General features: G+C 40.4%; 2 protein-coding genes across 3 annotated transcripts; one reads left to right on the top strand and one right to left on the bottom strand.

Annotated features, from left to right (window-relative positions):
* Positions 1-1408: 1408 nt before the first annotated feature.
* Positions 1409-11573, bottom strand: ATP5ME (ATP synthase membrane subunit e). Its single transcript, XM_061634277.1, has 4 exons — positions 11450-11573; positions 8019-8073; positions 6831-6929; positions 1409-1543 (listed from the first exon to the last, which is right to left on the bottom strand). Exons 1-4 carry the CDS (start codon positions 11483-11485, stop codon positions 1518-1520), a joined length of 216 nt encoding a protein of 71 aa, XP_061490261.1. The 5' UTR covers positions 11486-11573; the 3' UTR covers positions 1409-1517.
* A 4539-nt stretch (positions 11574-16112) lies between these two features.
* Positions 16113-24127, top strand: MYL5 (myosin light chain 5). 2 transcript variants are annotated; one of them, XM_061634276.1, is made up of 7 exons: positions 16113-16218; positions 16427-16534; positions 18728-18803; positions 19197-19301; positions 20782-20860; positions 22877-22925; positions 23952-24127. In XM_061634276.1, exons 1-7 carry the CDS (start codon positions 16216-16218, stop codon positions 24048-24050), a joined length of 519 nt encoding a protein of 172 aa, XP_061490260.1. In that variant the 5' UTR covers positions 16113-16215; the 3' UTR covers positions 24051-24127. The 2 variants fall into 2 exon arrangements, with proteins under 2 accessions (XP_061490260.1, XP_061490259.1); XM_061634275.1 differs by lacking the exon at positions 16113-16218 and having other exon boundaries at positions 16403-16534.
* The last annotated feature ends 94 nt before the right edge of the window (positions 24128-24221 follow it).

The raw sequence follows: 24221 nt of genomic DNA, 5'->3' as shown, positions 1-24221 counted from the left end.
CTCCCATTAACCCCAGCCAACATGGCAAAAAGTCAGGGATTAAAGGAATTGGGAGTCCAGCAACATCTGGATATCCAGAGGTTCTCCACCCAATGTACTGTTAAAAAGCATGGGGGACAAGACAGAATCCTGTGGAAGGAAGCACAGATTCCTTAGCAGGATTCCAGGGAATTAGCAATAGCCTCCCATCCTCATAGCTGGCTTGATCATGAGTTACATCAAGACAAACCACAGAGGTGTCATAGTTGGGAGTAAATATAAAAGCTGCATACTGGTTGGGGTTTCTTACACCCCATCACCTAGTTTTCCTGGCAGCTGATTGCCTGTTCCATTCTCTGGCTTGTCCACAAACTCCTTTCCAGCCCCATTTCAAACTGTGTGTGCACTCTTTCACCCCACCTCATTCGAGTTTACTCTGTTGATACACTTTAGGATAACCAGAGAAATATAAGGGCCCCCCTCCCATTACCTTTTCACCCTACCTTTGCCTAAGGAGTTCTGGGCGGTTTACATGGTTTTCCCACCTTCATTTATCTTCACAACAGAACATGCATGGTTCTGAATACAAATGCCCACTCAAAACAAAGGGTAAAATGCAAGCAGTTTTATAGACACAGTTGCGGAGTAAGCCTTGCACAGTGGATATATGTGTATGTGCATGCATATGCCCACACAAAGCCATTAAGCCCTTTTCCGTCTACAGCTTCAGTACACTTCATACTGCAATGGATTACAACTGCAAGCATTAGTATCTTTAAACCAAACATTATATTGGAAATTCCATATAACAGCATCTCTTTATGCAAAGAGCACAGGAAGCATAACAAAAGCTGACACTTCAAAAAAAGTGAAGTTTGCTGTTATTTAATACCTCATGATTAGAAATTACTGTGCCACTTAGATGTTTCCAAAGGTATTAAAAAGTCATCACACAAAATGTGATGAAGTATTTTTACAATACAGATTTAGGTTAGAATGCTTTAGTTGATAATATAATATAATCTAAGAAATTATTGGTGTTTAACGTTTCTATGCCTTTCCCCCAGCTCATTTGTCACACTGAAATACCCTAGTAGTTATGTACTGAAATCCAGTCAGTACGCAAGTAAAGAGGCCAATCGTGTCCCCTATTAAATGGCTGACTTGTAGTTTACCATCCTATCATGTGGGAAAGTCCAAATCTTAACAGCAACTAAAGGGAACCAAGTGTTCTCTTACACTGGCAGCTGAGAATTAGATCCTACTTTGATTTTCACAAATTATTACTATTAATCATAATTATTAATAAACAAATATTGGTGCATGATAAGTAATATACACACATTTCTTGCTACCTCAAAAAATATGAAGGAACTGAGTTTTTGCTATTTATTTTTTATTTGTACATTAATGAAACTGACTACTGGTGTTCTAGCAACTGTTTATTGATGTAAATAACTTTGTGTTTGACATTTGAAAATCTATTTCAGCATTTCATACACTGGATATTAAAAGATGAAGATGTGGTTCAAGCAGGTTTATTTCAGTATTGTATCTTCGCTAGCTGAAAAGGAAAGAACAAAACAATTCAGTTCTTCAATATAGCATTCAAATAGCCCCCCCCCCAGTATGCAAGCTATGCCAAATGTACTGTGGGCAACTGTTTCTGCAATTTTCACTGATTATTGTTTAGTTGCAAGATGGATAAGGATACAGCCATTTAATTATCCCCAAAATATGATATGCACCATAATACAGCATCCTGTGGTACACTTTGTCCTGAATTAAAACTGGAGCCAAACTTCATGCTTAGGCATTAAGAGGATTAGAGTCCAAGGAATTACCCACCCCAGAGGAGTTCATGCCATTTTTCCTGCATGAGTCACTGATCTGGGGAAACCTCCTGCTTTGAAGAAAGCAAACCTATAGCAATGACTCCTGTTGAGATTCAATAGCCAGCTTCTTGCCAGTGGGCAATGTTGATACTTCCCAAACCACTGATTAATTCAAACACTGTTTATGCCCCCAGCAGATTGAAAGGAGCCAGCACCAGAACAATAAATCTTGCAGATTTTGCTGAGGGCAGGTACTTGGGGTTCACAGAAGGCTTTGACAGATTACTTCTTACAGAACAAGCCACTTTATCATGGCACACAATCAGAAACATTAAAGCTACACTAAGCAAAAAGGATTCAATCTTGACTAGCTTTTCTTAAATGTATTTACAACTGGCTATATGATACTCAAAAAACCCAAATGGCCATCTTCTCTTAATAAACGTTAGATAAACACACTGCCAGACTGCTATGTGGGGCAACAAGATGGATCATATCACCATGATCCTTAGAAAGCTACACTGGTTGCCTGTTATCCTCCAGGCACAATTCAAGGTGGTGGTACTGGTATACAAGGCCTTATACAAGTTGGGGCCCAAGTACTCAAAATGCCTCCCCCGATACCTTCTGGTCTGATCTGGGGGCCCTGCTGGTGATGCTGTCAGTGGAGGAGGCCTCTGTGACAGTGGCATGAGGCAGGGCCTTCTCTGTGTATCCCCCCCAATTATTCTTGACTGAGATGTGGTTATCCCCCACATTACCAGTGTTTAGATGTCTGTCTGTTTATGTTGCCAGACCTTTGGTAAGTAATTGCACGTTGCAACATAAATAATGTATTGCCCACTGAATTTTTATTTGTTACTGTTTAGTTGTTTTAATTGGTGTTTTATTATATTTGTGCTATATTTTTTAAAACTGCTGTTCGCTGCCCTGGACTCCTGCAGGAGGAAGAGCAGGGTACAAGAACAGATAAATAAACAAAGCAACAAACAGCCCACAGCTATAAATACTAATGGATTTTAAGGATACTTAACACACAACTGTGAGCAGAAGGACAAACAGCATATTACCTAAAAATGGTTGACTTTTAGGCAACTTTCTCATTTATTTAAACAATGGCTTCCACTCTAGCATAGCAACAGATAGTGATAATAGTGGGAACAGTGGCATAACCTGTTCTTACTCTTAAGTCTGCTTCACATCATTACAATGTAGAAGGCATATACAAACAGTAATTTACATGAGAACCCGGTGTGCAGATTGTCAGGCACATTGTTTTGTACTCTATGTTAGGGAACCACAGTCAATCAGTACAAAAAGTTTAAAAATATACATGCTAGTCTAATTTTTAATTGTTACATGGGAACATCTTCTATGAATAAACCTTGTAATGTATGAAGTAGCACTGAAAAACAAAACTGAATTTATAGCAGCACTTGCGGCTCAATAATTATCTTAATGATGACTGATTTGGTATTATTTGCTAAGCACTCCAGCCAACGTGTAAAAATATTAGAGAAGAGATGCATGAGCATTATATATATTTGAAGGAAGCAGGCGTCGAGCATTTTACAAGAAATCCCCATTTTAAACTACACATACCAGTTAATGGCTTGTTTAACATCCTATTTGATACATTTGCTTCCTAGCATTTATCTACCTATACTATAAGTAAACTGACCCAAACACCATATAGTTCAGTCAGTCATCATTTAATGATAAGAATAGCTGGCACTTAATAATAATAATAATAATAATATTTAATTTGTTTGTCGCCTATCTGGCAAATGGCCACTCTAGGCGACGTACATTAAAATGAGATAAAATACAACAATAACAATGCAGTCATATTAATAACAGTAAATAAAATACTGGACAGTCATCAATACATATAAAAACAATTATATTAACAGCATACGATAGATGACAAGATCAAGGAGATTTACCCCTCCCAAGGACCTCAAAGGCCTGTTGGAATAGCCACGTCTTCAGGGCCTTGCGGAATACCTCTAGGGAAGGGGCATGTCGAAGGTCACATGGGAGGGAGTTCCAGAGAGTGGGGGCCACCACAGAAAAGGCTCTCTCCCTAGTACCCAACAACCTAACTATTTTGGGTGGCGGGATTGAGAGAAGGCCTTGTGTGGCTGATCTAGTTGGGCGGCATAGTTGGTGGTGGTGGAGGCGCTCTTTCAGGTAAGCTGGGCCGAAACCGTACAGGGTTTTAAAGGTTAAAACCAACACCTTGAATCGGGCCCAGAAAACAACCGGTAGCCAGTGTAGATCAAATAATACTGGCGTAATGTGGTCCCGGCGGCGGCTGTTGGTAAGTAAGCGCGCCGCTGCATTCTGTACAAGTTGTAATTTCCGGGTCGTTTTCAAGGGTAACCCCACGTAGAGCGCATTACAGTAGTCTAGATGAGAGGTGACCGGGGCATGCACCACGAGTGGAAGCTGTTGAACAGGGAGGTAGGGTTGCAGCCTACGTATAAGGTGTAATTGATACCAAGCTGCCCGGCTCACAGCCGAAATTTGAGCCTTCATGGACAGCTTGGAATCAAGAACAACCCTGAGGCTGCGGACCTGGTCCTGTAGGGGCAACCTCACCCCATCAAACACCAGGTCAACATCTCCTAACCCTCCCTTGTCTCCCACAAGTAGTACCTCGGTCTTATCAGGGTTCAACTTCAACCTGTTCCTGCCCATCCATCCACTCACGGATTCCAGGCACTTGGACATGGTCTCCACAGCCCTCTCCGGTGAAGACTTGAATGAGAGATAGAGCTGAGTGTCATCCGCATATTGGTGACACTGCAGCCCAAATCTCCTGATGATCTCTCCCAGCGGCTTTACATAGATGTTAAATAGCATGGGAGAGAGGATAGAGCCCTGTGGCACACCACAATTGAGAGGCCAAGGGTCTGAAACCTCATCACCCAATGCTACCTGTTGGCGCCTGTCATGAACCTGTAATGGTCATGAGTTATTAAAAATCTAATAGCAATACTTTGGCTCCAGTAAGGGACTCTGGGAGACGGTTACAGTTGGAAAAGACAAGCCTTTGCCAATTTGCAAATCTGAGTTTCACTTCCCAGCTGAAGATGGTTAGAGAAGCCTTAACAAGCTGCACCTGTTTATCTTTGCTGATTAGCAAGTGCCTGGTACCCAAGGTCATCCTTGGCCTGTACAGTTGGAAAACACAGTTGGAAGGGGGGCCTGAAGGCGCGAAAATGTGAGAAACATCGAGAAGAAAGTTACATCAGCCAATTCCTGATTGGTCAATTAATCTTGGACCGTTAGGATCCTTTTCCCTTAAGTATAGGGCTAGAGACCCATAGCCGTTGTTCTCTGTTCTCTGCCTATGCTGACTGGCACCAGAGTTCCAAACCTTTCTGCCTTATGGTTCCAGGGGTTGCTTATGGGAAGGCAACCTATGTCTGGTTCCATTGCTTTATGTTGAACATCCATCTCTCTTAGGAGAGGTGCCACGCAACCAACTACCTCGTGTGTAAGTAGTTAGGTGAGTTAGTTTGTTATTTTCTTGTTGTGTGTATGAATTCTCTTGTAAGAACCTAAACCCCTGTTGGGTGAATGGTCTTAAAGGATTACTTGCTGCTATATGTTATGTGCACTTATATATCTTAACAAAGCTACTTCTATTTAACCTGGTGTGTTCAATTGAGAGAAGGGGTGGTTCTGGATTCAGTACCTTGACCAATCTCAGTCACTAACTACCAAAGAAGGTTAAGAAGTTAAAGGCTTGGATTTTAAGTGTTAAACCAGAGGTGCCTGGCAAGGAGTGTAACTGTGACTCTTGCCTTTTAGGACCTTGGTTTTATATATCTTCTGGGCTCAGAGATCCCCTGGCTCTAAGTGGACCAGTATACAGGGGTGGTGGCAGCCTACCTTCTACCTTGCAGGGTTGTTGTGAGCGTACACAGCCTTGGCAAGGGTGAAGTAATAGCTTTTTGGTTCCAGTCTCATTTCCCTAAGGGTGGGGGTCTGAGTCTGATGCATGAACCCAGTACCTTGAGGGTCTGGGGCTCATGACAACGCCTATCAGAGAGAAAGGAATGGAACTACCGTAGAACTGTGCCTCCCAATCCCAAACTCTCCAGGCGATCTAGAAGGATACCGTGGTCTACGGTATCAAAAGCCGCTGAGAGATCCAGGAGGACAAGGAAGGTGAGTTCTCCCCTATCCATTGCCATCCTCATATCATAGACCAGAGCGACCAAGGCTGTTTCAGTTCCGTGTCCAGTCCTGAAACCCGATTGATATGGATCTAAATAATCCGTTTCATCCAAGTGTGTCTGCAACTGATTTGCCACCACTCTCTCAATGACCTTGCCCAAGAATGGTAAGTTCGAAATTGGGCGGAAGTTGTTTAGGATCTGGGGATCCAAGGAGGACTTCTTGATATGGGCTTGCTTAACAAATATGGACCGCATCTTGTATCGCAGCTGGTGTTACAATTTCTCCCCAGTTATTTCCAACAGCCACCCTCAGCAAGGGAAGAACTGTATTGACTATCACTGAGTCTGGGAAGGCAATATCTACTGGTACACAGTACTCTTCCATATTTCTGTAGGGATTCATACACAAGGAAGCTGACAACATTCAGAAATACATCTCTCAAACAGTTCTTAGCCTTGAGCCTTTTATAGGTTTATGGGGGAGGGGGTAAGTTCCATGAGGTTTTTTTGTGCAGATCACTTAGAGAACACAACAGAACTTTTGTCTCCTTGCAGAAGGAGTCTCTTTGAAATAAGCCACTGAGGGCAATGAAACATCAACAGCCCAGTTATGCTAACTGAATCCAATCTATCAAACAGTTTCTGTTCTTGTGTTACCAAAAGGTATGTGTTAGCATCTCATTTAGTCCTCCTTAGTGACTAGAATTTTTGAATTGCCACCATTTCCATCACATGATCTGCAACACTGTGCTTTAAGAGGAAGGAAAAGGGTAACTAAACTTGTCTGGAAACTTAAAAGAATGAATAGATTTAGGAAAAATACCTTCTGCTATTGCTTTTGCAATTCGTTCCATTTCCTCACGCTTCTTTTTCTCCTCTGCTTCTATTCTCTTTTCCTCTTCAGCAATAGGCTTCAAATAGTCTAGCATTAAGTAAAGCAATTAATTTGCAAGATCACTGTATATTTACAAACGCATTATAATCTATTTTATCAAAAGAAGACTTGCTCAGACTTGAGCCTTCATGACATACTAGTTATTGCTTCACAGTTATCTGCCCCAAGTAATAAAAAACGTATGATGTTTCAAGGTATATACCTAAATACATCAGAGATGTTTCAGCAGAATAGTAACACTTTGGGTCAATTCAATGTGATTAAAATCTGTGGCCTTTTTCTCCATTTTTGAACACTGAAAGTTATACCAATTGCTCACTAACTTCTTAAGAAGAATATCAATCACTAACTGCTGTGACTCATCCTGCATAACAAAGGAACAGGTGCTTTCTTAAAGGCACTGCTAAACGCTTATGCTTATGTATGTACAAATGGTAAACTGACAGCTTGAATTCTTTCCAAAGAATTCTTTCCATTATACACTATAGTTTCCCTACCTTGTAGAAACTCTTTTTGTTTTGCTTGCTATAATGTTTTGCAGAGGTAAATACAGGTATACTACTTACTCCCATCAGGAATATTTTCTACAATAGCATTATTATTATTATTATTATTATTATTATTATTATTATTATTATTATTATTATTATTATTATATCCCACCCTTCCTCCCGGCAGGAGCCCATTTTTCAAATACTTTACAAAAGATGTTAAATTATAAAGGAAACAATATGAATAATCTCACAGCCTTCAAATTCCTGAATGACTCAAGTCAAAACACAATTCTAAAATGGACTGATATCCATGTGCAACAAGATTCATGTGACCAAACACTTTTTGTGCCTCAAAATTTCTCTAATGTAGGATCATTACCTACCTTCATAATGATAATGTAATTTTCAAAGCCAAATGTAAGCAACTGAAAACGGACAAGAGTTCAGGTAAAAGCTTAGATCAGGAATGAGGAACCGGATGCCCTCCAGAGGTTGCTGGACTCCCAACTCCCGTCAGCCCCACCAGCATGGTCAATGGCCAGGAATAATGAGAATTGTGGACCAAAAACATCTGGAGAGTCACAGGTTCCCCATCCCTGGCTTAGATAACTATTTTCCTTACCGTATCTTTTCTTTCCATAGATCATCCCAAGGAGCAGTGCTGAGTACCTGGTGAACTGTAAAATAAATTGCATAAATATGAAGCAGGAACCACACAACTTTATATATTTACATATATTTACAAATATGTAAACATTTTGCCTTGCAGTTCCCAGACTTAAAGTACTGCAGAATTTAGAGCAAACCTTTTACTCCACAGCTAAAATTGAAGTCAAACCACTTTAAGTTAAGAGTCAAATGGAAGCAGCTTCTATTGCGGGAAAGGGTTCCCAAGCAGTAAGAGTCCAAGTTGTTTGTTTATTTGAAATAATTAGAAAAGGGTCACTGCTATGAGTAAGACCATGGAAATCAATGGATTTAATTTCAGTGGGTCTAACTTTGAGAGTGACCAACATTGAATATCACCCAGAATGATGCTTAAGTATGGTTTGCTGATTTAAAACTAGGATCTCTATAAACCCATCATGGATTACGGGATCCAGAACCAGAGACCATGCAAGTAAATTGAAGAGAAGATGGCTGCTTGTAACACCTGTGCAGCGGCCACGCAGCTCCTCAGCTTCTCGCTGCTGTTGGTGCGCGGAGAAGTGAAGCAAGCCGTAACATTGCAGAGGCTGTGGTGGAACCAGCAACAGCGCCTCCCTCCCTGGGGTGGTTGTGGTGGGGCCGTGGTAAACACCCGAAAGAGCTCACAGCGTCTCCTGGTAAAGCGGTGGTCCCTGGGCCCGGCAGCCATTTCATCTCATCCAGGATCTGTTTGCCTAGGACTAGCACCTGGGTGGTGGAGGCAGCAAAGGCAGTGGGGTGGGATGAGGAGTCAACCTAGGTGGTCATGGTTGGGGGCTGGTCGGTGTTGGTGCAGAAGGTGATTGGAAAGAGTGGTGTACTGGGGTGACTGGAGTGTGACTGTGCATGCCACACCCTGGATGGAGGAACCGAGACATCTCACCATGGAAGCCCAGGGATTTTTGGACCCCATTTCCCTGATTACATTAGCGCAGTCAATGGGTGCTAAATCCCTATCGCCTGCCTGGTTTATCAGAGCTCAGAGTATCAGCAAATACATTCTTCTTGAGGCCAATGCAAGGAATTTCAGTGTTGGAATCTTTTGCACTTGGACCCCTTGTGGCCTACTCTGGTTTTTATACTGTGCATTATATTTTATTTTATTTTTTTTATTATGAGATTTGTTAGTCGCCCATCTGGCTGGTTGGCCAGCCACTCTGGGCGACGTACAAGATAAAACAGTACATAAAACAATTAAAAATTTAAAAACACAGTAAAAACTAACCCATCCCAAAAGCCTGCCTAAAAAGCCAGGTCTTCAGGGTCCGGCAGAAGCTCATTATAGACGGGGCATGGTGTAGATCATTTGGGAGAAAATTCCATAGGGTGGGGGCCACTATTGAGAAGGCCCTCTCTCGAGTCCTCACCAGTCTAGCTGTTTTGACTGGTGGGATCCAGAGAAGGTCTTCTGAGACTGATCTTCTCGATGCTGGAGGAGCTCCTTCAGATAAGCTGGGCCACAACCGTATAGGGTTTTAAAGGTTAAGACCAACACCTTGAATTGGGCTCGGTACACAACCGGTAACCAATGCAACTCCTTCAACACAGGAGTAATGTGATCTCTACGGCAGCCGCCTGCAATCAGATGCGCCGCTGCATTCTGTACCAGCTGTAACTTCCGAACCGTTTTCAAGGGTAACCCCACATAGAGCGCATTACAGTAGTCTAGTCGAGTGGTGATCAGGGCATGTACCACCGGTGGGAGCAGATGATTGGGAAGGTAGGGGTGTACCCTCTGTATCAGATGGAGTTGATACAGAGCTGCCCGGCTCACAGCCGAAACTTGAGCCTCCATGGACAGCTGGGAGTCAAGAATGACCCCCAGACTACGGACCTGGTCTTTCAGGGGCAGTCGTACCCCGTTAAGCACCAGGTCTATATCTCCCAGCCTTCCCTTGTCTCCCACAAACAGCACCTCGGTTTTGTCAGGATTCAGCTTCAGCTTATTCCTTCCCATCCAGCCCCTCACCGACTCCAGACACTTGGACAGGGTTTCCACAGCCAACCTTGGTGAAGATTTAAATGAGAGATAGAACTGCGTGTCATCCGCATACTGATGACACTGCAGCCCAAATCTCCTGATGATTGCTCCCAGCGGCTTTATATAGATGTTAAAAAGCATTGGAGAAAGGATAGAACCCTGTGGCACCCCACAAGTGAGGGGCCAGGGATCTGAAACCTCCTCCTCCTCCAGTGCTACTCTTTGGTACCTCCCAGACAGGAATATCAATATATAGATATCACGGCTGTGGAGTCGGTACACCAGACCTTCGACTCTGACTCCTCTATTTTTCTACTTTCCGACTCTGACTCCTTCATAAATGGCAAATGTATATTAACTAGTAATAACAAATTTACTGTAGTAAAATGGTAGCACAAGGCATTTCATCACCACCACGTGAATCTAGAGCTTGGAAAAGTTATTTTGAACTACAACTCCCACGAGTCCAATCCCTGGGGCTGATGGGAGTTGTAGTTTAAAAAAGTAACTCTTCCAAGCTCTGGATTCACGTGGTGGTGATGAAATGCTTTGTGCTACCATTTTACTGCAGTAAATTTATTATTACTAGTTCATATACATTTGCCATTTATGAAGGAGTCAGAACATTTCTACCAACTCCGACTCCACCTAAAATTGCTCCTGACTCCACGACTCTGACTCCACAGCCCTGATGGATTGTTCATGTATTTTGCTTTGTAAATTAATTTGATATGTTTTTATTGTACCTTGTGTATTCTATTGTAAACCACTTTGAGATCTTTTAGATAATAAGCAGTCTATAAAAGGAAATATAAATAAAAAATAAGAGTTCCAGAAGAGCAAGGTAACACATGACATGGATCTCTCAATCCCCTTTTCTGCCTGCTTAAAGGTGATAGTAGTTACCACCAATGAAGCAACCAACTTCCAAATCTAGCTATTCCAAAACATCAACTAGAATAGAATACTATAGTGCTTTAACTACTATACTTATAAGCGGCTTTCAGACAACAAGCAAAAGCAGCTATCCACCCAATTAGTTTCCTTTAATTTCAGCCATTAGATTACAGCGTAACTAACAAGCTTACTGTAAGACATTCGGATGGGTGAAAAACAACCTTCCACCCTAAAATCCCAACAACGGGGGCGAGCGGTGCAGCCTGGCAGGATTACCAGCTAATATAAAGGACCAAAAGGCAACCGGCCTGCACTGATGATGAGCCGAGCGTTCCCCAGCAAATCACCTTGACCTCCTCCACGGTCACCTTCCGGCAGAGGGGAACGCGCGGCGTCCACTGGAGCTCCTTCTGCTTCGTCCGAGGCGGAAGAATATGAAAAACCGGCCACAAAGAGACCCGAAACGGCGGTCAGAAAGGCCCCGTTACCTTGATAAGGGGAGAAACCTCCACCGGTGGAATCATCTTCTCTCTCTTGTTAAAGCACTAAAAGGGACGTGACGTCAAACGCGTTTAGGAACCAGGGCACCCTGGGAGCGCCTGAGAAACGCAAAAGGTCCGTGACGTCAGCGCTGCGCGAAGGGATGTAGGACAAAGGCATAGAGATAGAAAAGGTTAGCACCTCGCAATTTTTACGACGCTTCCGGTCTAGGACTGAGGTGGACTTCTAATGGAAAGTGTGTAAGGTTGTCGCTCTACAGTGTCCAAAGAATAGTGCCCATGAAGAATCATAGACAATGGCTGCTTTCCATTTTTATGGGAACTTGAGCTTTTGCATAGAGAGAATAAGTCATTAAGACTGCATTCCTATACACACCTGTGACTAATTTTTTTGGACTCAGTTGTGCCTATTTCTTAATAGACATATCTGAGATTGTGATTAAAGCTATGAAAGTGTATGGCGCATTCTACTATTTCTTATCTCTATGGAATGAGGTTACAGCTGCCTCTAGGAGGCGGGAGAGAGCTGCAGAAGGAACAGCTTGCACGCGGAAAACGTACAAGTTCATTCAAAGGCTTTACAGCGACGTGCTTCGTTCATCCTCTTTTATGTGCTGCACGGAGTCTGCAGAGGTTAATTGACCTGAGAAACAAAAGCAAGAATCTTGCCCGCCCACATCCCGCTCTTCGTTCTGGCGCTGCTAGTCCTCAATTCTCTTGATCTTGTGAGGTTAAAAAAGGGACAGGTCTGCACAGTGTTTTTTTTTGTGATAGTGGTACCCACCGGTATGGAGCACCGTTTTCTGTTGTTTTTGCTGCCATTGGCAGCCATTCTGTGCTGGCACTACCAACGACACTTTTATCGAGATGTGAGCACAGGCAACTCTCATTATTTACGCACATAAAAAAAGCAAGGAGTCTGCACAATTCGTAGTGATGTGATTATTTTATTTTTTATTTTTTTGTGCTACCATTTACAACTTTATTCCTGTTCTGGGGAATTGTAGTGTGGACTAATCTTCAGGGTTCTAAACCTAGGGTTGGTTAAAAACGTATTTGAAAAGGGTACAGAAATTGTGTGGCTCTTCCAACAATGAAAGAATGAAGTAGAGGGAACTGAGGCGGAAGTATGTTATTGCATAGAGAGGTGGACTATGAAGTGAGATACTAGAAGGGAGAACTGGATGGCACCTATGATAGAGAGTATGTGCCACTTTAAATATATGTTTTTGTGTCTTTATGTGTGATATAGGACTTTTCTCAGAATTCCATAGTGGTTGGTAGCCATTTTGAGAATCCCAAAAGTACTATTGACCCAAGGACTCAAAAAGAACTTTGATAGTGTGTATACTATTTCCAACATGTGTATTCATTGTAATGGTGTAATTGTCTGAGTAAGTTGTAATGCCAGAAGCTTCACAGAAAATATAAACACAATCTTGCTTTTCACATGGTAAACTATGTTTACGAAAAAATAAAGAGCTATTTCTTTGTCTTAGATTTGGAACCCAACATTTGTCATCCAGTTGAATAACTTGCTGTAAGAGGACACCCCTTGACTTCAGAAGGTCTGGAGAAAGTTATGTTAAGTTCCATTGGAATCATTAATAGCTCTGAAATCCTACAAGACAAAATAAATAAAAATAAAATAGGTGCTATAAGTTGTTGGCAGGACTGATATTTTCAAAACGTTCAGGAGGTATACAAATTTTGTAGAGAGTTAATTCATATAGCAGCCTGTGCAATATAGCTTTTGGAAAGCTTATTCTGACAATTTGTCTAAGCACTATATGTCTTTCAATTTATATTGTCTTAATTACTGACCCCTATAGCCTGAAAACTGTTTCAAGAACTGTATAATACAGACGTTTTAAAAGTTTCTTGAAAATTATTTCCTAAATTGGATCCTGAAGAGCAGGAAAATAGCAGATGCTAAAGATACATGCAGAGTCTACCAAAAGCCCAGAGAGAATATCATAACACAGTATAATTAGTGAATATTATTAGCATGAGCAGCTGCAAGCAAAAGATATGAATAGCAAGCAGCAACTGCACAAGAATGTTAAAAGGGTAGAGTTAATAAGCATTTCTAACATGGCTCATCATTTTAATTATCCGATTTACGGTACAGCCTGTGTTCCCTTTGGTGTTAATTCCTGCAATGGGATAAGCTATCATTGACATCCTAACTGATTATTGGAATGCCTTCATTGAAATCCAATATAGACATCACAAATCACAATGCAATATTGAACCCATTATTTGTAGGTTACATAAATTATGCATAAACGTATATAAGCATTCTATTTCCTACAGATATTTTATTGTCTGCATGATTTTTAAAAATCAATTGTGTCCATATATTATTTTTTCATTCCCTAGAAGCTTTTTTGAATCAGGGTGGTAATGGGCATGATTCACTCAAAGTAAGACAGTTCTCAGTCCCATTGATTTCAATGGGGAAGAAATCAGCAAGTTGAAGGTGCTTAATTTTGGCCACATTGTACCTACAGTTTGTTACTGGAATTTCATAAACTCAGACTCTTCTTTCTTAAGCAAAGTGATGTTTATAAATAAAGGGCTGAATAAAGTATTTCTGTGCAGATGTATTTCTAATGAATGCAGTGTCTTACATATCATACTTGTTCCATAGCAATACTCTGAAAAACACATAAAGTTCACTCTGATTAGTTCTCTGCTTTATACTTGGAACAGACAACTTATTCCATAAAAGGAATGGTACTGTATAGGTCTCAAATGGATGATGAACACTGTTCGGGCATCTTTTAGCGAACTTCTAGGCATTACAATAGCAAAAAGTGACACCCACACACAAGTACTTGTATGGGGACCATCTGGCTTTGCAAACATTGATTATCAAAAGTGTTACAAAAAGTTTGGTACCTCTGTTTAATTTTGCAGTTCACAATATGTGCAAAGGCAGATGGTTTGTAATGAAATCTCCACAATCCCTTCCTATTTCTTGTCTATAACTGATCACTGCATTCTTAGAATTGCAAAATCAAACTGTTTTCTGTAACTCAAACTCACATTATTTCCAGTCATGCTTTCAAGATGCTTATTGAAAACAGCCTAGAATGAGCAGGTCCTTCCCTCCCTTGTTAAGCTATAAAATAAACACAGAGAATAATGTTCCTAAATTGCGCAAGCTTCTGATCCATTTCAGATCAAAATTATTTTATTTAAATTAAGTGCACTGATAATATAGCAGTAATTGAAGTGTAAGGGCAAGATCCAATGTTGTGCCAGTGGACACAATGGGCCTTCGCCTTCTTGTCCTTCCACTTGCAGCACCCCCAGCCCTCCGTGTTCTTTTGCTGTGGGGTGGCCCTCAATCCTCTGTGGTGCAAGTGGGACTCCACAATTAGATATATCCTAAAAGATGTATGTGTTAATTGATGTTGGATGGTGCATTTAGTATTTTTGATTTGTTTTATGTATTCCCTGCTTCGTGCCGAGGTAGGTCTTCCCACAGTTAGGGCCCGGGTCCATTGTGCCCTGCTTACATTCTGGGGAACTATAACAAAGTCTCCAACAAAAGTATTTGTGCAAGCCTGCTACCACTCGGCTGCTGTTGATAAGAACTGGGTTTCCAGACTTACAAACATCTATCAGTAGTACCATATATCACCCCAGAGCCTGACCCCATTTAACAGAATTAAGCTACGGGAAACAATCTATGGACATTGTTCATGGATGGATAGACTTGTAATCACTAATACAAAATTCTCCAAGTGGTATGGTATATTCAAACACGATCATAAATGGGCGAAATACCTGACTTACCCTATACCAGCCCAGTTGAGACAAGCTTTCACTGCACTCAGGTTTCAGTCGATGCCGAGTGTGGTCTTGCTAGGTCGCTACCGCCAGACACCCTGGGAGCAATGACTGTGTATCTGTGGATCACCAGCGGTGGAAGATCTACCTCACTACCTGCTGGAATGCCCTCTATATTTACAACCTAGGACCAAATTCTTAAGTGAACTGGTAATTCATCAGGGATATTTTCAACAAATACACCTCATCCCGTTTCTTTTATCAGACAATGATTTTAGGGTTACCTATAGGGTTGCCCAGTTTGCCCTAGCGGCACAAAAACTCCAAGCCAAACACGTTGCTGAATCGGAGCTCGACAAGGGGTGACAGTATACATATAAATCACTACTTAGTTACTGGATTTTATTGAATGTAGTGCAAGGCCTGTTGCACTCGCACACAATCACTTACGTGTGCCGACTATTGTTTTAATGATGGCTCTTTTTAAAGATGTGTGATGTTTTTCTTTTTCTCTTCTTCTGTTTTTTTATGTTGCGATTGCTTGTGGCTATGCAAATAAATTTCTACTACTACTACTAGATTCGTTTTATATATTCCCTAATAAAAATAAAAGTTGTATTATGTTGACTGATAACAATATAAATACTACACATAAATTGCAATGATCTCAGAGTTTACCACCATATACTCTTTAGTTCATTGCAGTTAAAGCAAATGACTCACTAGACAAGTTCAAGTATAAGTAACAGTTGTTCAGCCACTGGGGAACAGAAAGTATCTTGCAATTCTGGCCATGTATGGAATAGGTCTTGTGAGCTCAGAGTTCTTAAGACGTTTGAGATCTCCTTTGGGAAATGTGAGCTGTAAACACAAGATCCTCCCCTTCATATAAGAAGCAATTCATAAAAGAAATTTTCCCAGAGAAAGACAGGCAGAGTAGCTTTCCAGGAAAGATGGTGAGTTTGGCCTGTATGGAGATACAATCTAGGTGTTTTTTGTTCTTGTCCATGTTCTTTATGAAATTTGTACCTGTGATAAAGTTTCTTGTAAGACTCATTGTATGTTTTAAAAGCTATTAATTGGAAAGAACACCAAAGAACTGCCAAATGTCTAATAGCGTATGCTGCATTGGCTGTTACTATGTCCATATCCTCTTCCTTTCAGGCCAGCAGAAAAACCAAGAAGAAGGAAGGGGGTGCCAAGCGTGCGCAAAGAGCTTCCTCTAATGTTTTCTCCAACTTTGAACAGACACAGATTCAAGAATTTAAGGAAGTAAGAAAATCTCCCAATATACGGCCTGGAGGTTTTAAGTTACAAATTGAGTGTGTTTCAGTTACAGAAGTAGTTACGTGTATCTCTAAAGTGGGGTTGGGTTTAGCTCATTGTAGTTAATTGTCAGTGACTTTCTATACAAGTATGAAGAGCATGGATACCTATTGCAAAAAGTTGTTTGCATGCAACTCCCTCTAGAATAAAGTGGTTTCAGTATTTTTTTTGTCTCAGTCCACAATAGTGTTCAGTGAGTCTCAATTTGTAGGTGTGTTTGTAATCAATGGGACTTGTATTGCTTAACCATGGGTTGGATTGTGTCCTTTATGTCTTGCCTTACACACCTTGTCAAATCTGGATTTCTGAAGAAACATCAGAGGAAAAAACGTAGAAGACATATTGACTATTTGTCTTCAAATAGTGGGTCATGTGCCATCCTAAAATGGGACACGTTATGGCATATCCATCATTTGTGTTTTTGCTTTTAAAAAGAGAAATCCTATGTACTGTGTTCAGTGGGGCTTATCCCCATCTCCACCCCAATATAGCAGGACTGGGAAACCCTTTTTTCTTCCCAAGGGCTGAATTCTAAGGGGTACTCTGTGTGGGATCACATATCAATGGCGAGCAGGGCCAAAGCCAATAATGGGTGAGACACTCCCATTTCTCTCTCTGCCTCCCCCCCCCCCCATTTCCCCACCTTGCTATCCACATGAAATTAGGCCAAAGGCTGCAGATTCCTCACCCCTGGTGTATTAAATTGCAGCCATGGCCATCTTGAAAGAGGAAAAGAGATTATGTAAGAGAAACAGGAACAGCAAGGTGGAAATGTATGAATAGTAAAAATGGGTCACATGTTGCAGGTTGGGATTAAAGGTGAGTCCTGGAATTGTTGTTGACTTTGTAGACAATTTCCTGTTTATGTTCAGTAGAAAGGCGAGAAGAAATATAGTGTTTCTATTAGGAAATAACCTTGCTCATGTTAGAATGTCACATGTCATTGTTCAGTATGTTGTTGAGACATGACATCATGCAAAATGTCAGCTTATAGCAATAGTCTTTAGTCATGAATTTATATTAAGATAAAATTATTTAGCAAAGATGGTCCAACTTCAGACTACTTTGCATTTTTCTCAATAATCAGAGATGTATAGATAAATCTGGATTTTGAGATGCTTGAAAATGTAAAATGGAATGGACAGTGTACTTCTTAGACTAGAGGAATGTAGATCATGTCTCCATGAGTGGGTCCATCAGCTACATGTCATTTGTGAGAGAGACATGCACTATATATCTCACAATGTTTATGTGCAACTTAACACATGGGTAGAAAGAAAACGGGTAACCTCTCTCATGTCTCAGGATTGATATGCAACTGGGAGGGAGAAATTTGTTCATCTGTTTCTGTCATGTTAAAAAAGGGGATGGTTATCTAAGGAATGAAGCAGATTTTTAAAAAAGAATTAAGGAAATTGAGAAACTTGTTGGCTTTGCACAATTATGTTAGTTTTATACCCCTTTAACTGGCCCCCACCCAGTGTGCCGTAGAAATTGCATTTTATTGAGATATCTCGCCAATCTTCCAGAAATGCAATTCCCATGATTCCCTGGGAAGAGGAAAGGACAGATAAACCAACAAGTCAATTGTTTGGATGTGCCCTTTTGTTTGTCCAATGGCTAAATTATTATTATTTTATTATTTATTTAATTTATATGCCGTCCTTCCTCCCAGTAGGAGCCAATTATGAAGAGCCTTTTTATTCTAGAGAGGAACTGGTTCAATAACTGGTTCCTCTCATTAAACTGCTGGGATCTGTAGTTCTGTTTGGGGTGTGTGAGAGATTCTCTAACAGAATAATCAGCACCCTAAACCAACTAAACTCCCGTGGCGTCTTTGGGGGTAGCCATCACACTTAAGCTGATAGAGGTTTTTATAATTAAGTTGTTAACAACAAAACAAAAAAGGCTGCAATTCTGAACTCTTAAGTAGTTTGAGGTTATCACATACTCACTTTTCAGAGAAATGAAGTACAGAAAAGGCTCCTTTAGAGGCCAAACTTTTATATGCTGATATCAGTGGGCTCCGACACACATAAACATGGTTAGAATAGGAATCAGAATATTCCTGAGATTAGAATAAATTACTGATCTAAATCATTAAGGTTTATATATATATACAGATTTACTTCTCTATAGGCCTTCACGCTAATTGATCAGAACAGAGATGGCTTCATTGATAAAGAAGACTTAAAAGATACCTATGCTTCTTTAGGCAAGTATTTTGAAATCATCACATCCTCTTTTAAACTTCAGTTAGTGGTAATCTATATTTTTATGTTGTTTCCATATAATGTAATTCATATCCACTCGTTAGAAAATATACATCAGCTCATTTCTAAGTATATCCTGTTAATTCACAGGCAGGATTGGGGTCTGAAGTTCAAATTCAAATGTTGCTATTGCTACTAAAGATTTTAGCTGCCTGCATTTTTACACTATATAGAATCACAAAAGAAACTTTTGAATGTTATAAAAAATTTTTTGCTGCAGCTTAAAAAATAAATTGCAGAGACAGCGTCTGTATACCATCAAGCATATATACGTAAATCAGACACAGGTATGCTCTGTTGATGCAATGCATAATTAATTTTCCATTTGATTTTAGGTAAAACAAATGTCAGAGATGATGAGTTAGAATCTATGCTAAAAGAAGCCACTGGACCTATTAATTTTACCATGTTTTTGAACTTGTTTGGGGAAAAGTTAAGTGGTAAGTTTAATCTTCTCTTATAAAAACTAGATTTTCCAGAAATCAAGTTCTCTGAGGTCTTTTTGCAAAGAGGGCTAATAATGATATTTCAGATGTTATTCTTTTCTAGCAGTGGACAAAAGTTGAAATAAAAATGAAAGGTGAAGGCTGAATATAATGCAACTGATTTGATGTTTTTGTCTTCTTACTGAGGTTCTGTTGGTGACCTTATTGTGATACAGAAAGTTAAACATTGTTATTGTTAATTTCTATGCTGCCTTTTGGCCAAAAAAGGCCCCCAAGGTGGATCACAAAGGATCATGCACAAATACAAAATGCAGGTAAAAGAAAAATCTCACAAAAATTTAAGTCAACAAAATCTTAACATTTCAGAAAAAGATTAAAAGTGAAATACATTCCTATTCCTTCTAAAATGGCAAAGGGTGGTCCACACAAAGATATCAGAGAGGAGTAAGGGAGTAGCTTCTCCTTATAGGGGTCTCAGGCGATGTGTGTGTGTGGCAAGACAGGACAGATGGAAAGCCCTTGCTCCTTGATGGTCCTGCGCAATCTCTCCCCTGCAGCAACATGGTAGCTCCCCATAAAAGCAAAGCAAGCTTAGGCTCATCCTAAGCTCTCTCACCTGGGTCTGCTTCTACATTTCATTCACTCTCTGTTTATAGGATATCTGCACAATGCCATTATGAAATCATTTTTATCCTGCATTTTCCCTGTGGTTCTTCCATCTTTTCTGCAAAGTCTGACTTTTTTTCATTTGAATGAAAGAATAGCACAAACTCCACAGATGTGGATTCCATTTAACGCTGTTCTTTCTGCTGGTTTGATGTCAGCAGTAACTTATTCGTCAAATGACCTCTCGCAGCACAGCAAACATTCACAATAACCCTTGCTGTGGGTGACATTTTATGACCCTGTTAATTCTTTCCCTTGATCTTTTTACTTACCACTAAAATACTTGTCTGTCCATGTAATATAATATAGATATATATTAATATTGTGAAAGACAAGTATAGTGCTAGAACACCATAATAATTATATGATGTTTACCACTCAAACTGTTTTAAAAACCCATTCCAGTATCTGCTGTTAACCATGTTACTAAAATACCCTCTCCAGTCACTGAAATTTTCTGCCCGCTTTTAAAAATTAGTGTTAGGGTATCATAGCACTATTATGAAGCTTAAAGTTATAGCATTATGGTGTTTCCTATCCATACCTATATTTTATTTTAAAAAAGGAAACTGCTTTAGCACTAATTAATCATTTTCTAAAAAATAGGGTCATAAAATGACACCCCAAGAGTTACAGTGAATGTATGCTGAGCCTCAAATGGCCCCATGTGGAGCAGCTTTGTCATGCTCACTGGTGTGGAGTGTGGGGCAGGACCTCTAGAATATCTGATTTTAAATGGAGTTTTCTGTTGTTCAGAAGTTAAAGCATTACCAATCTAGATTCAGCTGCATCCCATTATTTTCTACAGGTACGGACACTGAAGAGACTATACTGAATGCATTTAAAATGTTTGACCCAGAGGGTAAAGGAAACATTAACAAGGATTAGTAAGTATTAGCCACCTAAGCAGCACCCCTGTTGATTGGTGGGGCAGCTCATATTTATTTATTTATTTATTTATTTATTTTATTTTATTACATTTTTAGACCGCCCTATAGCAATAAGCTCCCAGGGCGGTGTACAGCATAATAAAACAGGTTAAAATACAAGTGGATGTAAATACAATACACAATAAAACATAATTAAAAAATTTCAATTTTAAATTCAAATTTTTAAATTTTTAAAATGCCTGGGCGAAGAGGTAGGTCTTTACCTGGCGCCGAAAAGATAACAAAGAAGGCGCCAGGCGTATCTCATCAGGGAGGGCGTTCCATAGTTCGGGGGCCACCACTGAGAAGGCCCTAGCTCTAGTTATCGTTCTCCGTGCCTCCCTATGCGTTGGGACACGGAGAAGGGCCTTCGACGTTGAGCGCAGCGACCGGGTAGGCACATAGCAGGAGAGGCGTTCCGCCAGGTATTGTGGTCCGATGCCGTTAGGGGCTTTATAGGTAAGAACCAACACTTTGAACCTGGCCCGGAAACATACTGGTAGCATATTGACTGTAAGGTCCCAGTTGCATGTGAAAGTCCCACGTCTTTGAACCTGGCTCTGCGATAGTCACCTGCAAAGTGGCATGGACATTAAGGATGCAATTTGAAGTGCAGAAGGGGTTACAGGTAGGAGAGGATGACGCCTTCCATTACACAGTCCATCCCCCCAAGTCATTTTGCATCCAGCCAGGCTTTGATACTGGAAGCAAGTCCACCTCGAAATAAAATGTTTAAAGGAAGGACTGCGGGGAGAAAGTTGCAAGGGGCATAATGGTTCAACATGCCCCAATCATTTTGCAATTTAAAATTATACCCTGCCAACACTTCACATATACTTGGATTAGAGTCACATTTTAAAGTCACAAGTCTATTGTCACGTTGTTTGGCCCTACATAGTCAATCCTTAAGCATGCAAATGCTACAATACATACATTGACCTGGTTTATTATTTATTTAATTTGTATCCCGCCCTTTCTCCCAAAGGAGCCCAGGGCCCAGTCATATACAGGGTATGGCATATCATGACGGCACAAATATGCTGGCTCCTGGAGAGGAGTTCACACCTACTTTGCTCTTCCTTGGGCTTTTTAAGTCAGTGCAGGACGGCAGCTAAGACAAGGTTTTGCTTAGCGTGTTCTCTGAACCCAGGTTCTTAATCATGACCAGTAATTATAGGCCAGTTCTTGGCTACAGATTGTGGTTAAGGAGGAGAGATCTTCACCACAATCTTGGGCTTGGATGACATGTCAAGCCAAGCCTTGACTTAGTTGCCACACCACACTAACCTGAAAATCCCAGGGAGAAGCAAACCAGCTGTGATCTTCTTGGGAGCCAGCATGCGTGCGCTATGCCATGTTTTGGCTCAGCATGACATGCAAATGCAGCCAATGTACAGGACTTAGGGTGTTGTGTTTAAATTTGGTCTATATACTCAGACTGTTAAAATTGCATTGGCTAGAATATACATTGCATGTCTCTTTTGCTGTTTGTCTAACATTAACAACATTCACATGGGCACAAAAATCTCAGGGGAGGTAAAAATGTAATTTTTCATGACTTGTGCAAAAACAGCCTTAGACCCAGTTCTGTATGTTGACTCTTGTGACACGGATGGCAATGTACGCAAGTACTGTAAATACTGTATGTTCTCCCAACTGGAATTTTTTTTTCTCATGCCAGCACTGCCTCAGTAAGTAACCACACAAATTAAGGCACCCACATGAGCAGTACTTAAATATCTTGCACCTGTAGAAGAGACTTTTCACTCGCATCTATGCCACTGAAGACAACACACAAACCAGGCCTTGGATATGAAGTGTAGAGTTTCCTGAGCAGAGGAATTTGTCCTGTGTAAGGGCTGGAAATTGCTATGTGCTCAAGTTACTTTTCACATAAAATGTTAAGTTGGCTTAAACTCTTACACTAATCTTGTTAAACTCTTATAGCAAGCATTTTCTCTGTTTCTTCTACAGCATAAAACGCTTAATGATGTCACAAGGCAACAAGTTTACTGCTGAAGAGGTTTGTATGTTCTATTTACAAAATCTCAATTGTGCACTAATGTTTAGGACAAGTATTTTCCAAAATGCCACCAAACTTTTCAAGATGTGGGCAGGATCTCATTAGTTAGATGGTTCTCACCATCTGGTGGTAGGGGTTGTGTCCGTTTCCTTTTCCAGCTGTGATTTAAGTTTTTTTAAAAATTCCAAACATACAATTAATGTTTCCCCAAATTTCCACCCTACAAGATATTCTAGTTAACACAGGAACATATGAAGCTGTTTTATAATGAACTAAACCATTGGACCATCTACAGTATTCCAGTAGTGTAGCCCCAATTTGCAACAGCTTTTTAATGTTTCAAGCAGAGGTCTTTCTTGGGTCTTACCTGAGATTCTTTGAGAGATGCCAGGGAATGAACCTGGGACATTCTGTATGCTACGCGCATGCTCTATCACAGAGCTTTGGTGCTGCGGACAGCATTTCCTGCGACTGAAATCAGGTTGAGATCTGAAGAAAATACAAACGACTTTTTTTTACTTACTCAGTTGTAGCCATTAAACAATAGACAAATAGGGTGATATTGAACTAAGTCCTACTCAGAGTACACATATTAAAATTAATTAACCTAAGTTAGAACTTCATGGATATGCCTATAGGTTTACTCTGTAGTTTATAGTTTAAAGCTTTTACTCCTGCCACTACCATTTTTTTGTGGAAAATTTTTCCCCACAGCTGTTTCTGTTCAGGTTACTTGGTTTCCTTTTTTAGTAGCAAATCATTTGTACTGGAAGATTGGGTCTTTATTAGACACCTCCAAGACATAGAGGGAGTTGTGGGCTTTATTTTTGCATTTCTTACTACACAATTCTATGTTGAGATTAAATTTGTACTTTGAATCTGACACCCTCGATTTTTATAGTAGATGAGCTAAAAAATAATTTCCAGTTTTAAAGACTTCAGAAACATTTTGCAGTAGCCTTTTCCTCCTTAAGTTCATTTTCTAAACTCTTTCCTTTAAATACATGTTCCCCTCTTGATGTGCAGATGAATCAGATGTTCCAGAGTTCCCCAATTGATTCAGCAGGAAACCTGGATTACAAAGCTCTCTGCTATACCATCACTCATGGAGACGAAAAAGAATAAAGTCTACATAATTTGGAAGTTGCACCAACATCTATGCCCGTGCATTAAGAATAAAACAAAACATGCATTACTTTCTCCATGGTTGCAAACACTGTGTATGTTATTTGAATACCAATCCTACAGGAAAATGTTGAACTGATGTTAAAGTTAACAACAAAAAGAGACTATTCC

This window comes from Rhineura floridana, chromosome 1 (assembly GCF_030035675.1).
Source record: "Rhineura floridana isolate rRhiFlo1 chromosome 1, rRhiFlo1.hap2, whole genome shotgun sequence".
NCBI classification, from domain to species: Eukaryota; Metazoa; Chordata; class Lepidosauria; order Squamata; family Rhineuridae; genus Rhineura; species Rhineura floridana.
The sequence above is the reverse complement of the archived record's forward strand: the minus strand, read 5'-3'. Positions and strand labels throughout refer to the sequence as shown.

Coding starts and splice junctions, on each gene's coding strand:
- ATP5ME (XM_061634277.1), bottom strand. CDS start 11,485: ATGATTCCACCGGTGGAGGTTTCTCCCCTTATCAAG. Junction 6,930..8,018: donor CTATGGAAAGAAAAGATACG/GTAAGGAAAATA, acceptor ACTTAATGCTAG/ACTATTTGAAGCCTATTGCT. Junction 1,544..6,830: donor TGCAAAAGCAATAGCAGAAG/GTATTTTTCCTA, acceptor TTTCCTTTTCAG/CTAGCGAAGATACAATACTG.
- MYL5 (XM_061634275.1), top strand. CDS start 16,403: ATGTCCATATCCTCTTCCTTTCAGGCCAGCAGAAAAACCAAGAAGAAG. Junction 18,804..19,196: donor AGATACCTATGCTTCTTTAG/GCAAGTATTTTG, acceptor ATTTGATTTTAG/GTAAAACAAATGTCAGAGAT. Junction 19,302..20,781: donor GTTTGGGGAAAAGTTAAGTG/GTAAGTTTAATC, acceptor TATTTTCTACAG/GTACGGACACTGAAGAGACT.